This window comes from Enhydra lutris, unplaced genomic scaffold (genome assembly GCF_002288905.1).
Source record: "Enhydra lutris kenyoni isolate GAN:26980312 unplaced genomic scaffold, ASM228890v2 scaffoldscaffold32, whole genome shotgun sequence".
Classification (NCBI taxonomy): Eukaryota; Metazoa; Chordata; class Mammalia; order Carnivora; family Mustelidae; genus Enhydra; species Enhydra lutris.
In genome coordinates, this window is record NW_019154116.1 from 8,641,088 (window position 1) to 8,658,154 (window position 17,067).

The following is a 17,067-nucleotide window of genomic DNA, read 5'->3' on the forward strand; positions in this document are numbered from 1 at the left end:
AGTGGCATTGCTGGACCCTTTGTTTTTTATTATTAACATATAATGTATTATTAGCCCCAGGGGTCCAGGTCTGTGAATCGCCAGGTTTACACACTTCACGGCACTCACCATAGCACATACCCTCCCCAATGTCCATAACCCAACCACCCTTTCCCTATCCCCCTCCCTCCGGCAACCCTCAGTTTGTTTTGTGAGATTAAGAGTCTCTTATGGTTTTGCTGGACCCTTTGTTAATTCAGTGTTTAGCTCTTCAAGGAATTGCGGAACTGACTTAAGCGCTGGACTTTTTGGCTACATATCTGTTTTAAATGGAAGAGGACAGACTAGAAGCTGTAGAACACGAGTGGTTGATTTTCCTTTTCTGCATTTGCTTTCTTACACCTGGTGCTGCAATCCCACACAGAGAGACAATGAAGACGTACAAGGTCTAATGGTCACTTGGGGATCTTCCTGCCGGCGCAGTGGGCTGTGATCAATACCTCTCTGGAGGATGAAGGCTTCCCACTGGTAGGGCCATTCCATCACACCCACCTAAGTGAGCAGGGACCATGGCCTCAAAAGGATACACAGAAAAGCACATGATGAAAAGAGGGCCTCCACTCCAAATATAACATACTCCGAAGGACTGACATGTTTCCCAACTTGGTTTAATTAAGAACTGATTGAATTTGAGAATATTGTGGGATTATGAAGCTCTTGGTTGGCAGAAAGGGGCCTTCAGGATTCTACGGAGATCCTCAGCCCACCCCTGTACTCCTTGTTTGCCCTCTTGTCCTTTGCACATTACTCTCTGATGTCAGGGGCCTTAAAAGGCTAACAGGGTCACAGGAGCCTCTGAGATATGTATGGTCAAGAATTAGTTCCCTCTGCTTGGTTTTAAGGACAGTAAGACCAAGAGTGTTCATGGCTGACAATTAGCACTTATATGTGGGGGGTCTGGATATCCTCTGGGGTCCCTTTTTAAGCACTGTGCCTCTCATGTAAGCAGAACACCCCCCCCCCCCCACAGCTAGATCATACAGTCATGCATGAAGCTCTGCTCGTGGCAATAATTGGGGAAGAGGTCTGGTGTGAATGATGGAACGCTTTTAACGAAACACGATTTGATCAGCTCCGAGCAGATTCAGTAATTCCCTTTTAATTTAACTAAGGCTCAGCATGGAAATGTCCTATAGAAATTGGTCCTAGTTAATAGGTAATCATTTGTAATTAGCACGTTGCCTGTAAATGAATGCTTCTAATGACCCGCACATAATTCTTCTCTCAAGTAAGTGAAACTCCCTCTTTTACATGTAATTGATTTACACTAGTAATTGACCTGTTCTTCAAAGAAGTGGTGAACTTCATCATAGCTGCCCTCCACTATGTCCCACACTTCCAGTTAGCGGAGGGTGATGAGTGAGGTGTCGGGCTACCTGTGAAACATCTGTTAGCCTAAGAGCTTGGCCACGAGAGGGACATTTGGAATTAATCTTTAGCGTCTGTAATTAAACAAGACCAGGTATATGAAATTGCGTGGCTAGGCTGAGGTGCCCTGTGCTGTTCTTTGAAGAGCTGGGTGCTATGCTGAACGGCACTCCAACAACGTGTTGAAACTGAAACAATGAGCATACAGAGGGCTAGAGCCAGGTGGTTTAGAAAAATCACATGGGAAGGAGCTAGTGTCTACTGTGTTTCTCTGTCAGTGGGCACTATAGCCAACACTTAACAGATTCCTCTTATGTTTCTGACTATTTAAAGGTTAAACAATACGTAAGTACATATGTGTCTATATATGTATATGTATGTATGTATGTATGTATGTAAGTGTATCTATCATCTATATCTCCTTTCCCTCCTCCCTCCTTTCTCTATCTTCCTATCCAGCCATCCATCCATTCATCCATCCATCCATCTGTCTGCCCATCCATCCATCCAATCCCTCCTTTATAGATGACAACACTGAAGCTCAGAGAGGTAAAGAAACTTGTCCAGGATGTCACAACTAGTGGGGTTGTGAGACCGGGATTTGAACCCATGTCCGGCCAACTCTGAAGTCCACATTCTCTCCACCACATGAGCACAGTTTCAGTGGAGCCAAACTGGCCGATCCTCAGGGGGTGAGCCTCACTGGGTTGACTCTAGGCTCTATAATAAGAAGGGAGGCCAGTGGACAAGGGAACCCTAGGAGAGCTCTCACTTCTCTGTGTCGGTCTCAGTGGCTGGGGGTAGAGGTCTGCAGGGGATATCACTTGAAGGCTCACGGCTCCCCCCCCCCCCAGTGGCTGCTTCTTTCAGGCTTGTGCATGACCCGTTTCGAATTTCTTCGTGTCACCATCTTCTCTCTGGTTGGTGGATGTCTTTAGGTTGGGCACAAGTGTATTTTAATCTCTTACCTTGAGGAATTGCCTTTTCAGTTCACCTCTATTGGTTGTAAAGTCTCGTGTCAACCCCTTCTTGAGGTTTAGTCCTGCAGTTCTGAGAGCGTGTGTAAACAGACTCTCCAGGACTGGGTGACAGGTACCACCACTGTCTGGGGGGACTGAATTCGCTCACTGGCCTCCTGGTGTAGATGTTCACTGTGGATGTACATTTGCATTGTAGGAATGTTGGCTGTATTCAAAATTAGATAAAATGCTCTCAAATATAAGCCCTCCTTATGGAGGAGTTAAAAATAAATGCATTTTTTATGTTCCACTGTTCGCATAAAGCAGATTTCTATGAAGGAAGCAGAACAAGGTACAGCAGTGGTATATTCCAAATTTGTGTGTCTGCTGGGGTTCAGAGAAGCCCTGACACACCCAAGGAGCCTGAGGCTATTGCCTGCTTCTGCCTTAAGGCAGCATCCTTTCTGGGGTCGGGGGGTGCCACCAGCCAGCTCACGTAGGGTTACTGGCTGGGGTCCACGTTCTTGGCACTCTGTCCTATGACTCCTGCTCCCATAAAGTCATCGCTATTGAACTTTTTCCCCAATAGGAGGATGTTTAGTTTAAATTAGGAAGGACCCTGCCACTTCTCTACCCCTCACTACCCACACACAGAAAACTGTTTATTCCTACAGGGTTTGCCTACAAACTGGACTGATCACTAGTACAAGGAAAACAGCTGCCCATTACAGATCTTGCCTACAAAACCCCTACAGGGTTTGCCTACAAACTGGACTGATCACTAGTACAAGGAAAACAGCTGCCCATTACAGATCTTCAAACTTCACCATAGGGCGAAAGCTGAAGACTCAGGCTGTTAATAGACAATGAAAAAGGTCGCGAGGTAAGGATTCGTGGTTCTCAGAGTCTAGTCCCGAGACCAGCAGCTCAACATCACCTGGAAGCTTGTTAGAGATACAAATTTCCTCATCTCTGGGGACAACTTTACCTGCTCTGCCCACTTGGCAGTGAAACTGAGGACACCAACCAGGACCTTAAGATGCTGTTTGATGTAATAATTTGATGGTTGTCATCAAAACACCAAACCCCTTTATCTCTAGTTTATGAACACAAAATTCTGTTGCTAGATACGGTTATCCACATTATAACTAAGTTATAGATATAGTTGCATACGTTTTCTTTATAAGTAGGGAATAAACTAGTAGAAGGTCAGTAGGATTTTGGGAGAATTGAGGTAGTTAACTCTTAAAATGATGCCTGCAAGCAGTTGATTGGAGACCTACAGACTGAGGACCATGAAGCTTACTTCACACTCAGGGCTGTTTCCTCTAGGAGTGCCGAGGCTCAGAATTCAATGAAGATGAGGCTGGAGTCCCAGGTGGTGTCATGGGCAGTGTTGCAGCTGAGTAGCTGCCTGGCTCCCTTTCCACTGAGTCATGGAAAGCCTGGCTCGCAGTTATCGCCCTGGACCCTCACTTGGCCATTGCATTCTGGGTTGGGGCCTCGTTCCCAGCTCCCACTGCCTTTGTCTCCTCTTGTAGGCCTACCTCAAGCCCGTTTCCCTCAGTGCAATGCTTCTTCTTGGGGATGAGTGGCTGTCCAGCCTCCTCTATGAAGCTGGTCAGGCCCAGCTAGGGACCAAGTCAGCCAGGAGACTGGAGCCCTCAGCAGGGGACAGGCATCAAGCACTGAAATGGAATGGACCCTGGCACACCCCTCCCGGTTAGATTGTTCAAGCTGGTCTTTTACTAGCTGTGAGGTTGGGAGGTCATTTTTAACCTGGGAAAGTGCCAAAAACGAAAGCATTCCAACCATCTAGAGTGTTGGCCCTGCCCACGTGGCCGGAAAATGTAAATCATGAAGGCTGTGCACAAGGTTGTCTCTAGAACTGTCCAACTGGAAGAGAACCACATCTCCTCCTCTTTCGAATGGTTAGGGTGGTCATACCTTCCAGATTCCCAGCAAGGAGAGCTAAAAGGAGAGCCAAAGTTGATTCTAGTAACCAACCAGAGTTGCCTGCAGTCTCATAAGGATTTACTTGGAACTTGTTTTAGGGAAAAACCAGATCTTTCGAATGGATATTTTAAAATGTTGCTTGATATTAGAATGGGGTTAATAGTCCACTCATCTACTTCCCTCTGCTGGACTGCTCAGGGAATAATGGTGGCCCTGAGCTATCACCTTGGAGCTCAGCTCAACCGGTGGCCTGCCAGTAGCATCTCCCCTGTGTTGACAAGGGGCGCCGAGCTTGAACTCTATCCAGGCCGGGCTTCCCAGCATTTGCCTGGGGCACCATGGCCTTGACAATTCCCACTGAGTCTGAGTACACTCTGGGGCACCCTGGGGAAAAGGCCACACTAGGTCGTGCTTACTCTCCCAGCAGGGATGCCATCTTAGCGCATTAATTTCAATTTGCTTAATTGTTCATCATAGGCTCAGGTAAAAAGAATGTGCCCCTTAGAGCCACTGGGGGACCATCCTATAAATCTAGATTGCAAGCAGTCTTAAGGAAACCAAAGTAAGCCATCCTATAAGTTGCCAAGGACCTCTGGGCCACACCAGCGCATGTCTTCACTGCCAACAACAGTGGAATCCAGGGAGAGAAAGGCCGATACAGAATAAGCCAATTCTTAGAATGAGCTTCTCTCAACCTGCGGAGACTAAAGAAAACTCCTGCACTCTTGGATGCAAAGTCAGGGTCCGATCACATCCTGACCAATATCTTTAAGAGCTATAGACAATTCTCACTGTACCTGGTATTTACTAAAGGATAAAGGTTGGTTTTCATAATTGAAATTGGCATTTCCCATACACTTTGTTCCCGTTTTCCTTTGTGTTTGAGTAGGCATGTTGATATGCAGATCGCTGCTGGCCACCCCTGGTGAGCCCTTGTCTAGCGCTCATGCACTTATTTATTTATTCATTGACCTCTTTGCTTTTAGCAAAGACCAGAACTGAGGGAGGTGAAGTAGATGTTAGCAACGTGTCAGGCAGGCCACGGGGTCTGGGCTTTCACCAGGGCCTTGCAGACAACACCAGATGTCTTCCAGAGTGGCTGTGTATGGCCTGGAACATTCAAAGCAATGGCATCACCCCTCTACCTACTACCATTTCTCCTGTTGATGAGTGATCAGAAAAAAAGGTAATTTAAGGTCGAGGAGATACTCTCCATGTCCTCCTCCTTCCTCTCTTGGAAATGGTCCTACACAAGATACTCTATCTACTAGGAGCAGGTCCCTTTCCTTTACAGCCAGGTGTTGAGAAATGTTAAAAACCAGCACATTTCCCCCCATGTTTCCTGTCTTCTGGTTATTTTGATCAAACAAACAGCTTTCCGATGTATCTTTCAGCCCAACTTTCCTGATGTAGGGCGGGAATCTAGAGCATCTACAGAAGCCAGCTCTGGCAATGGTTACTGGCAGCCAACAGTTACGAGGAATGCCTGTCTCTCTGTAGTGACCACTACAAGGGACAAACGAATGAAGTTATCCATCAATGAGGCAGCCATGGCTGTGCCGCTTGCTTCTACAGTTCCCACAAAACCACAGAGAGAGAGAGAGAGAGAGAGAGAGAAAAGAGCCTCCAGCAAATGCTTGCCGAAGAAGACAAACACACACACACTTAGCCCAGTTCTTGAAGGGGCTACTCTTAGCATTCCTCAAACATGTACATGAATCACCTAAATGTCTTGATGAAAGGCAACTCTGATGCATTTGTTGCATCAGATAGATTAGGGGTAGGGGTCCGAGAAAAATCTCTTCCAACAAGCTCCTTTGGGGCACTGACGCTGCCAGTCTCCCCAACTAGACTGAGCAACAAGGCACTCCTCAATGCGCCCATTTAGTTGTTCACTCTTGAACGTGTCATCTCTATTTTATTAGTAACTATCATGTGTAACGAATGCTTTCCTCCAAACAAGAACTGGCTGGGTTACGGGAGCAAACGAATCCCTGTCTAGTAATCACACAACATTATCTAGAAACCAGACTCTTCTACTCATGTATGTGAGCTTTTTGTTTTGGGTCCTGGTAGACAACTTGCTTGCTACCACCCAACGAAGCGAGTGGCTGTAGTGAAATCAAAGACCGTTTTCAAACTTGAAGCCATTCTAGTGACTGCCGGGACCCCACGCACACACGCTGTGGCAAACGTGAGTGGACAGCAGCAGGGAATGTGATTTTCTTTTTCAGTCCTTTACGTAGGCTATGTAGGAGCTAATTTATTTTTTTTCCAATTCCAGGATATTTCACGCAAGTCAAAGGGGAAAATGGACCCAAACGTGCCCGTCTCCTCTACCTGGTTATGTTTGATGTCTTCAGTGGGCGCACCATAGGAATTCCTGTACAAAGTTGAAATTCCAGTGTTTTGAGCTGAAAACAAGAGGGAAACAGAAAGTATTAGCAAAGAAGACAAGGTTTCAAGTGAGGAATAATGGTGATCGGGGCAAGTTCTTGCCCTAACAGAGCTTGGTTTCTCGGGGTGCATTCCAAGTGCCATGGCACGCGGGAGAATCCTTTGGCTCTGGACTCTTCATTTGATATGCAGATATAAGAAAGAAGAACAGTTAGGGGTTCTATCAAATCCCCAGAGCCCGGGAGTCTCTTACAGTCACGTTCAGACTGCAGACAGGGTTGGGGCCGGTCAGCAAACAGATGGGAAGCTTGCCAGGATTCTCGCCTCCTTCTCTGGTGAGAACCGGCGGCTAATAAAAGCTTGTCTCCCGCACTGAGGCATGCAGGCATCTTTATGAGTGACTTAGAGTTGAGCTGGAGAATGACAAGAATGAAATTTCTAATTTGGGCTCACAGAGTGCTTAATCATCACGCAGACAGTTCATTTCGCAAAGGCCCAAAGGCCGGGCAGGAAGCACCATCGGCATCTGTCCGGCACGCCTGGGGGGCTGCAGCTCTGGAACCCAGCTAGACACGGGGACAGGAGCCGCCCCTCTCTTGAGACTGGCTTGCAGGCTAGCTAAAAGGAGGGAGGGTCTGCTCTGCTGGCCAGCAGCTTTCAAAGGCACGGGCAGGGTTTGCCCCCTTCCTCCCCTAGAATCTTCAGAATCCTCAGGGTCATGCCACAGGCCCAGAGGAAGGGCCCAGGATGCTACTCCCCTTGTAATCGTTTTTATGATTTAAGAATGTTCTGGAAAGAACTGTCAAGTGTCAGTGGGGGTATAAAACACTCCAGAAACTAAGAAAGCCTTATCTTTTGCTTCCAGTATCTACGGAATGGTAAACTAGGATGACGCACCCTAGCTACTATCTTACAGATACAGTTCCTAGAGACCCAAGGTCAGTAATATCGATCACTCTACCCATGACTATTAATTAAAGCACCTAACTCCTGTGCAGGAAAAGTCCTCTTGGAAATCTGTGCTTAAGAAAGTGAGAGCTGAGGGCCCATTCTGAATTTTAAAGGCCCCCCTGACATCTTCTCTGGTTGGGTGTGCATAGCTCCTGTCTGTATTTTTCCTGGACCCCTGCCAGCTACAGAATCTTCCCTAACAGCCCAGTGGCCACCCCACCGACCCTGCTCCTCCACCCTCGCCATTCCCAGGAGCCAAGCCATCTTGCTGGACAGACAGGATTATGTCACTGCAGTGAGTGTCTTGCCAAGGTACGAGGCGCAGGATTGGGCCTGGATTGATTTCCTGCAGTATCTCCCTCCTTTCTCTTGGCCGGGGAGTCCTAGCCACACCCGCCTCTTTCCTTGCTGGACCCGGGCCAGCCGGACTTGCTTCCGGGATGTGGGTTTGTTGATCCTTCTCCCTGGAACTCATTTCCCCCAGGTTCTGGATTGCCTCTCCCTGTTGGGGTTCAGTCTCTTGCTCAAGCTCCTGAGAGCAGCCCTGCCTACCCGGGACCCTGTGTCTTCTGAACCTGTTTATCTTCTCCATCATACACAACCCTACGTGGTACTACCTTGGTGGTGAGCTCGTTCTATTGTCTACCTCGCGCGGCACCTCCCTTCACCTATGACAGCAGATGTACCGGGAGGTCAGAAATCGGTCTGTCCTGCCACCTTCACCAGTACATTGGCGTCTGGGACAGCACCTGGCCTCAGCAGATGCTCACAGAGTCAGGGCTTTATTTGCTGAGGCAATGAGTGGAGCGTAACCCTGAGAATATATGTCCTCAAGCACTGCAATGTGCCGATGAAAAATGTCATTGCAGGGTGAAATTTTGTGGTTTTCTCTTTTCTGTTACTTGGAACAAAATGCATTTTTTTATTTGCTGGAACATGTACTATTAGAGCCTTGTGCCCCTCTCTCTGTCTCCTTAGAAGCTAAAGATGCTTCTATTAGAAGTTCTTCCCTCCTGCCCTTTGGTCCACTTCACCTGTTTAAGAGAGGGTGTGTAGCCGAGATTGAACTTGCGGCTTTTGCAAACACATGAAGCAGGTGTCTTCGTGGACACTCTGCCCTTGTACGTCTGACCTAAGAGGACACATGTAAGAAAATGCCTTTCTTCTTTTGTATAAGCCCCGATCGCCAACTGAATCAACACACGGAAGATGAGAATGGCTTTAATAAGGCATAAGAGAGAATGACACAAACGGGCTAGACCATTTGATGTAAAGGCATCTGGGAAGCTCAGATGGGAGGGCAAAATCCCCTGGGTGAATTTTAAAGTCACGCCGTGTAGCTGCTGGGATCACACAGCCCTCCCCTGATGCATGCTTCTGAACACGTAATGTTCCCGGGGAATCATGACCATGAGCAATAGCTCTCGCCAGCCTGCATGCCTGAATGAACAGCTGATTCTGGCCTTCTGAGGGTTCCACGATGGCAAGAGAACACTAAGGGAGAAGACATTTTGAAAGATTCTGTCTCAGCTAGATAATGAATCCAGAGAAGGTGAGTGGGGGAAGCCTGGCACAAAAAAACCTAGATGAATCTGCATTTCTAAGGGCTCAGTAGACGAGATTCAAACTTGGCAAGAACCTGTTCTCCCTTTAAGCCGTCCCACATGGTGTTTTGAGGGTGAAGCTTCCCACGACTTTCTCATAGCAGAGGGAGTGTTTTCTTTGGGGGAAATGGTAGGACATCCTCTGATGTCTTAGAAACAAGGGAGACGGCAGTTTTCAGGTATCTTTCAATGTACTCTACCGTAAGCCTCCCCTGGATATTTTTGAATGGGAACAAGTACTGCTCTTGATGTGGAGGACACGAGAAATCTGATGTGCATGTCAATGCTGAAATGACGGGCACGTGCAAAAGTGCCGTGGAGCCAGAGCTGGCCATTCATCCTTTCCATTCCTGTGTGAGACGGGGCTTCCACTGGTTAGTTGGGCGCTTATTCATGCCACTGTGGAAGGTAGTAAGTAGACACCTCCTCCATCACCAACCCCTCCAGCACCAACTCTACCTCCACCATCACCACTTCCTCCATCATCCAAACTTCACCATAGGGCGAAAGCTGAAGACTCAGGCTGTTAATAGACAATGAAAAAGGTCGCGAGGTAAGGATTCGTGGTTCTCAGAGTCTAGTCCCGAGACCAGCAGCTCAACATCACCTGGAAGCTTGTTAGAGATACAAATTTCCTCATCTCTGGGGACAACTTTACCTGCTCTGCCCACTTGGCAGTGAAACTGAGGACACCAACCAGGACCTTAAGATGCTGTTTGATGTAATAATTTGATGGTTGTCATCAAAACACCAAACCCCTTTATCTCTAGTTTATGAACACAAAATTCTGTTGCTAGATACGGTTATCCACATTATAACTAAGTTATAGATATAGTTGCATACGTTTTCTTTATAAGTAGGGAATAAACTAGTAGAAGGTCAGTAGGATTTTGGGAGAATTGAGGTAGTTAACTCTTAAAATGATGCCTGCAAGCAGTTGATTGGAGACCTACAGACTGAGGACCATGAAGCTTACTTCACACTCAGGGCTGTTTCCTCTAGGAGTGCCGAGGCTCAGAATTCAATGAAGATGAGGCTGGAGTCCCAGGTGGTGTCATGGGCAGTGTTGCAGCTGAGTAGCTGCCTGGCTCCCTTTCCACTGAGTCATGGAAAGCCTGGCTCGCAGTTATCGCCCTGGACCCTCACTTGGCCATTGCATTCTGGGTTGGGGCCTCGTTCCCAGCTCCCACTGCCTTTGTCTCCTCTTGTAGGCCTACCTCAAGCCCGTTTCCCTCAGTGCAATGCTTCTTCTTGGGGATGAGTGGCTGTCCAGCCTCCTCTATGAAGCTGGTCAGGCCCAGCTAGGGACCAAGTCAGCCAGGAGACTGGAGCCCTCAGCAGGGGACAGGCATCAAGCACTGAAATGGAATGGACCCTGGCACACCCCTCCCGGTTAGATTGTTCAAGCTGGTCTTTTACTAGCTGTGAGGTTGGGAGGTCATTTTTAACCTGGGAAAGTGCCAAAAACGAAAGCATTCCAACCATCTAGAGTGTTGGCCCTGCCCACGTGGCCGGAAAATGTAAATCATGAAGGCTGTGCACAAGGTTGTCTCTAGAACTGTCCAACTGGAAGAGAACCACATCTCCTCCTCTTTCGAATGGTTAGGGTGGTCATACCTTCCAGATTCCCAGCAAGGAGAGCTAAAAGGAGAGCCAAAGTTGATTCCAGTAACCAACCAGAGTTGCCTGCAGTCTCATAAGGATTTACTTGGAACTTGTTTTAGGGAAAAACCAGATCTTTCGAATGGATATTTTAAAATGTTGCTTGATATTAGAATGGGGTTAATAGTCCACTCATCTACTTCCCTCTGCTGGACTGCTCAGGGAATAATGGTGGCCCTGAGCTATCACCTTGGAGCTCAGCTCAACCGGTGGCCTGCCAGTAGCATCTCCCCTGTGTTGACAAGGGGCGCCGAGCTTGAACTCTATCCAGGCCGGGCTTCCCAGCATTTGCCTGGGGCACCATGGCCTTGACAATTCCCACTGAGTCTGAGTACACTCTGGGGCACCCTGGGGAAAAGGCCACACTAGGTCGTGCTTACTCTCCCAGCAGGGATGCCATCTTAGCGCATTAATTTCAATTTGCTTAATTGTTCATCATAGGCTCAGGTAAAAAGAATGTGCCCCTTAGAGCCACTGGGGGACCATCCTATAAATCTAGATTGCAAGCAGTCTTAAGGAAACCAAAGTAAGCCATCCTATAAGTTGCCAAGGACCTCTGGGCCACACCAGCGCATGTCTTCACTGCCAACAACAGTGGAATCCAGGGAGAGAAAGGCCGATACAGAATAAGCCAATTCTTAGAATGAGCTTCTCTCAACCTGCGGAGACTAAAGAAAACTCCTGCACTCTTGGATGCAAAGTCAGGGTCCGATCACATCCTGACCAATATCTTTAAGAGCTATAGACAATTCTCACTGTACCTGGTATTTACTAAAGGATAAAGGTTGGTTTTCATAATTGAAATTGGCATTTCCCATACACTTTGTTCCCGTTTTCCTTTGTGTTTGAGTAGGCATGTTGATATGCAGATCGCTGCTGGCCACCCCTGGTGAGCCCTTGTCTAGCGCTCATGCACTTATTTATTTATTCATTGACCTCTTTGCTTTTAGCAAAGACCAGAACTGAGGGAGGTGAAGTAGATGTTAGCAACGTGTCAGGCAGGCCACGGGGTCTGGGCTTTCACCAGGGCCTTGCAGACAACACCAGATGTCTTCCAGAGTGGCTGTGTATGGCCTGGAACATTCAAAGCAATGGCATCACCCCTCTACCTACTACCATTTCTCCTGTTGATGAGTGATCAGAAAAAAAGGTAATTTAAGGTCGAGGAGATACTCTCCATGTCCTCCTCCTTCCTCTCTTGGAAATGGTCCTACACAAGATACTCTATCTACTAGGAGCAGGTCCCTTTCCTTTACAGCCAGGTGTTGAGAAATGTTAAAAACCAGCACATTTCCCCCCATGTTTCCTGTCTTCTGGTTATTTTGATCAAACAAACAGCTTTCCGATGTATCTTTCAGCCCAACTTTCCTGATGTAGGGCGGGAATCTAGAGCATCTACAGAAGCCAGCTCTGGCAATGGTTACTGGCAGCCAACAGTTACGAGGAATGCCTGTCTCTCTGTAGTGACCACTACAAGGGACAAACGAATGAAGTTATCCATCAATGAGGCAGCCATGGCTGTGCCGCTTGCTTCTACAGTTCCCACAAAACCACAGAGAGAGAGAGAGAGAGAGAGAGAGAGAGAAAAGAGCCTCCAGCAAATGCTTGCCGAAGAAGACAAACACACACACACTTAGCCCAGTTCTTGAAGGGGCTACTCTTAGCATTCCTCAAACATGTACATGAATCACCTAAATGTCTTGATGAAAGGCAACTCTGATGCATTTGTTGCATCAGATAGATTAGGGGTAGGGGTCCGAGAAAAATCTCTTCCAACAAGCTCCTTTGGGGCACTGACGCTGCCAGTCTCCCCAACTAGACTGAGCAACAAGGCACTCCTCAATGCGCCCATTTAGTTGTTCACTCTTGAACGTGTCATCTCTATTTTATTAGTAACTATCATGTGTAACGAATGCTTTCCTCCAAACAAGAACTGGCTGGGTTACGGGAGCAAACGAATCCCTGTCTAGTAATCACACAACATTATCTAGAAACCAGACTCTTCTACTCATGTATGTGAGCTTTTTGTTTTGGGTCCTGGTAGACAACTTGCTTGCTACCACCCAACGAAGCGAGTGGCTGTAGTGAAATCAAAGACCGTTTTCAAACTTGAAGCCATTCTAGTGACTGCCGGGACCCCACGCACACACGCTGTGGCAAACGTGAGTGGACAGCAGCAGGGAATGTGATTTTCTTTTTCAGTCCTTTACGTAGGCTATGTAGGAGCTAATTTATTTTTTTTCCAATTCCAGGATATTTCACGCAAGTCAAAGGGGAAAATGGACCCAAACGTGCCCGTCTCCTCTACCTGGTTATGTTTGATGTCTTCAGTGGGCGCACCATAGGAATTCCTGTACAAAGTTGAAATTCCAGTGTTTTGAGCTGAAAACAAGAGGGAAACAGAAAGTATTAGCAAAGAAGACAAGGTTTCAAGTGAGGAATAATGGTGATCGGGGCAAGTTCTTGCCCTAACAGAGCTTGGTTTCTCGGGGTGCATTCCAAGTGCCATGGCACGCGGGAGAATCCTTTGGCTCTGGACTCTTCATTTGATATGCAGATATAAGAAAGAAGAACAGTTAGGGGTTCTATCAAATCCCCAGAGCCCGGGAGTCTCTTACAGTCACGTTCAGACTGCAGACAGGGTTGGGGCCGGTCAGCAAACAGATGGGAAGCTTGCCAGGATTCTCGCCTCCTTCTCTGGTGAGAACCGGCGGCTAATAAAAGCTTGTCTCCCGCACTGAGGCATGCAGGCATCTTTATGAGTGACTTAGAGTTGAGCTGGAGAATGACAAGAATGAAATTTCTAATTTGGGCTCACAGAGTGCTTAATCATCACGCAGACAGTTCATTTCGCAAAGGCCCAAAGGCCGGGCAGGAAGCACCATCGGCATCTGTCCGGCACGCCTGGGGGGCTGCAGCTCTGGAACCCAGCTAGACACGGGGACAGGAGCCGCCCCTCTCTTGAGACTGGCTTGCAGGCTAGCTAAAAGGAGGGAGGGTCTGCTCTGCTGGCCAGCAGCTTTCAAAGGCACGGGCAGGGTTTGCCCCCTTCCTCCCCTAGAATCTTCAGAATCCTCAGGGTCATGCCACAGGCCCAGAGGAAGGGCCCAGGATGCTACTCCCCTTGTAATCGTTTTTATGATTTAAGAATGTTCTGGAAAGAACTGTCAAGTGTCAGTGGGGGTATAAAACACTCCAGAAACTAAGAAAGCCTTATCTTTTGCTTCCAGTATCTACGGAATGGTAAACTAGGATGACGCACCCTAGCTACTATCTTACAGATACAGTTCCTAGAGACCCAAGGTCAGTAATATCGATCACTCTACCCATGACTATTAATTAAAGCACCTAACTCCTGTGCAGGAAAAGTCCTCTTGGAAATCTGTGCTTAAGAAAGTGAGAGCTGAGGGCCCATTCTGAATTTTAAAGGCCCCCCTGACATCTTCTCTGGTTGGGTGTGCATAGCTCCTGTCTGTATTTTTCCTGGACCCCTGCCAGCTACAGAATCTTCCCTAACAGCCCAGTGGCCACCCCACCGACCCTGCTCCTCCACCCTCGCCATTCCCAGGAGCCAAGCCATCTTGCTGGACAGACAGGATTATGTCACTGCAGTGAGTGTCTTGCCAAGGTACGAGGCGCAGGATTGGGCCTGGATTGATTTCCTGCAGTATCTCCCTCCTTTCTCTTGGCCGGGGAGTCCTAGCCACACCCGCCTCTTTCCTTGCTGGACCCGGGCCAGCCGGACTTGCTTCCGGGATGTGGGTTTGTTGATCCTTCTCCCTGGAACTCATTTCCCCCAGGTTCTGGATTGCCTCTCCCTGTTGGGGTTCAGTCTCTTGCTCAAGCTCCTGAGAGCAGCCCTGCCTACCCGGGACCCTGTGTCTTCTGAACCTGTTTATCTTCTCCATCATACACAACCCTACGTGGTACTACCTTGGTGGTGAGCTCGTTCTATTGTCTACCTCGCGCGGCACCTCCCTTCACCTATGACAGCAGATGTACCGGGAGGTCAGAAATCGGTCTGTCCTGCCACCTTCACCAGTACATTGGCGTCTGGGACAGCACCTGGCCTCAGCAGATGCTCACAGAGTCAGGGCTTTATTTGCTGAGGCAATGAGTGGAGCGTAACCCTGAGAATATATGTCCTCAAGCACTGCAATGTGCCGATGAAAAATGTCATTGCAGGGTGAAATTTTGTGGTTTTCTCTTTTCTGTTACTTGGAACAAAATGCATTTTTTTATTTGCTGGAACATGTACTATTAGAGCCTTGTGCCCCTCTCTCTGTCTCCTTAGAAGCTAAAGATGCTTCTATTAGAAGTTCTTCCCTCCTGCCCTTTGGTCCACTTCACCTGTTTAAGAGAGGGTGTGTAGCCGAGATTGAACTTGCGGCTTTTGCAAACACATGAAGCAGGTGTCTTCGTGGACACTCTGCCCTTGTACGTCTGACCTAAGAGGACACATGTAAGAAAATGCCTTTCTTCTTTTGTATAAGCCCCGATCGCCAACTGAATCAACACACGGAAGATGAGAATGGCTTTAATAAGGCATAAGAGAGAATGACACAAACGGGCTAGACCATTTGATGTAAAGGCATCTGGGAAGCTCAGATGGGAGGGCAAAATCCCCTGGGTGAATTTTAAAGTCACGCCGTGTAGCTGCTGGGATCACACAGCCCTCCCCTGATGCATGCTTCTGAACACGTAATGTTCCCGGGGAATCATGACCATGAGCAATAGCTCTCGCCAGCCTGCATGCCTGAATGAACAGCTGATTCTGGCCTTCTGAGGGTTCCACGATGGCAAGAGAACACTAAGGGAGAAGACATTTTGAAAGATTCTGTCTCAGCTAGATAATGAATCCAGAGAAGGTGAGTGGGGGAAGCCTGGCACAAAAAAACCTAGATGAATCTGCATTTCTAAGGGCTCAGTAGACGAGATTCAAACTTGGCAAGAACCTGTTCTCCCTTTAAGCCGTCCCACATGGTGTTTTGAGGGTGAAGCTTCCCACGACTTTCTCATAGCAGAGGGAGTGTTTTCTTTGGGGGAAATGGTAGGACATCCTCTGATGTCTTAGAAACAAGGGAGACGGCAGTTTTCAGGTATCTTTCAATGTACTCTACCGTAAGCCTCCCCTGGATATTTTTGAATGGGAACAAGTACTGCTCTTGATGTGGAGGACACGAGAAATCTGATGTGCATGTCAATGCTGAAATGACGGGCACGTGCAAAAGTGCCGTGGAGCCAGAGCTGGCCATTCATCCTTTCCATTCCTGTGTGAGACGGGGCTTCCACTGGTTAGTTGGGCGCTTATTCATGCCACTGTGGAAGGTAGTAAGTAGACACCTCCTCCATCACCAACCCCTCCAGCACCAACTCTACCTCCACCATCACCACTTCCTCCATCATCACCACTTCCACTATCACCACCTCCACCATCACCTCCTCCACCAATACTGCCGCTAACTTCTCCATTACCACCTCCTCCATCACCACATCTTCCACCACCTCTCCCATCATCACTGTCTCTTCCATCACCATCAGCACCTCCTTCATCACCAACTCTACCTCCACCATTACCACCTTCACCATCTCCTCCGTCACTTCCTCCACCACCACCACCACCACCTCCACCTCTTCTGTCACCTCCTTCACTATCACCTTCTTCATCTCCTCCATCACCACCTCTGCCATCACCACCTTCACCATCACCAACTCTACCTCCACTGTCACCACCTTCACCATCTCCTCTATCATCATCACCATCTTTCACCATTACCTCCTCCATCATCCCCGCTCCTATGTCCACATCACTACCTTCACCTCCTCCATCACTTCCTCCATCACCACATCCACCATCACCATCTCCACCTCTTCTGTCACCTCCTCCACTATCACCTTCATCTCCTCCATCACCACCTCCACCATCACCTCCCCCCCACCAACTCTACCTCCACCATCACCACCTTCACCATCTCCTCCATCATCACCACCATCTTCTACCATCACCTCCTTCACCATCACCACTTCTAATTCCACATCACTGCCTTCACCTCCTCCATCACTTCCTCCATCACCACCTCCACAATCGCCAGCTGCACCTCTTCTATCACCTCCTCTGCTATCACCTTCTC

The 17,067-nt window shown here is 48.2% G+C and overlaps 1 protein-coding gene across 1 annotated transcript in view; it reads right to left on the reverse strand.

Annotated features, from left to right (window-relative positions):
* Positions 1-17,067, reverse strand: part of LOC111153440 (catenin delta 2) — a 1,010,962-nt gene that overhangs the window by 1,007 nt on the left and 992,888 nt on the right. Inside the window, exon 21 of the mRNA XM_022512459.1 lies at positions 13,245-13,318. Within this exon, the coding sequence (XP_022368167.1) occupies positions 13,245-13,318 (74 nt within the window). The remainder of the gene's footprint in view (positions 1-13,244; positions 13,319-17,067) is intronic.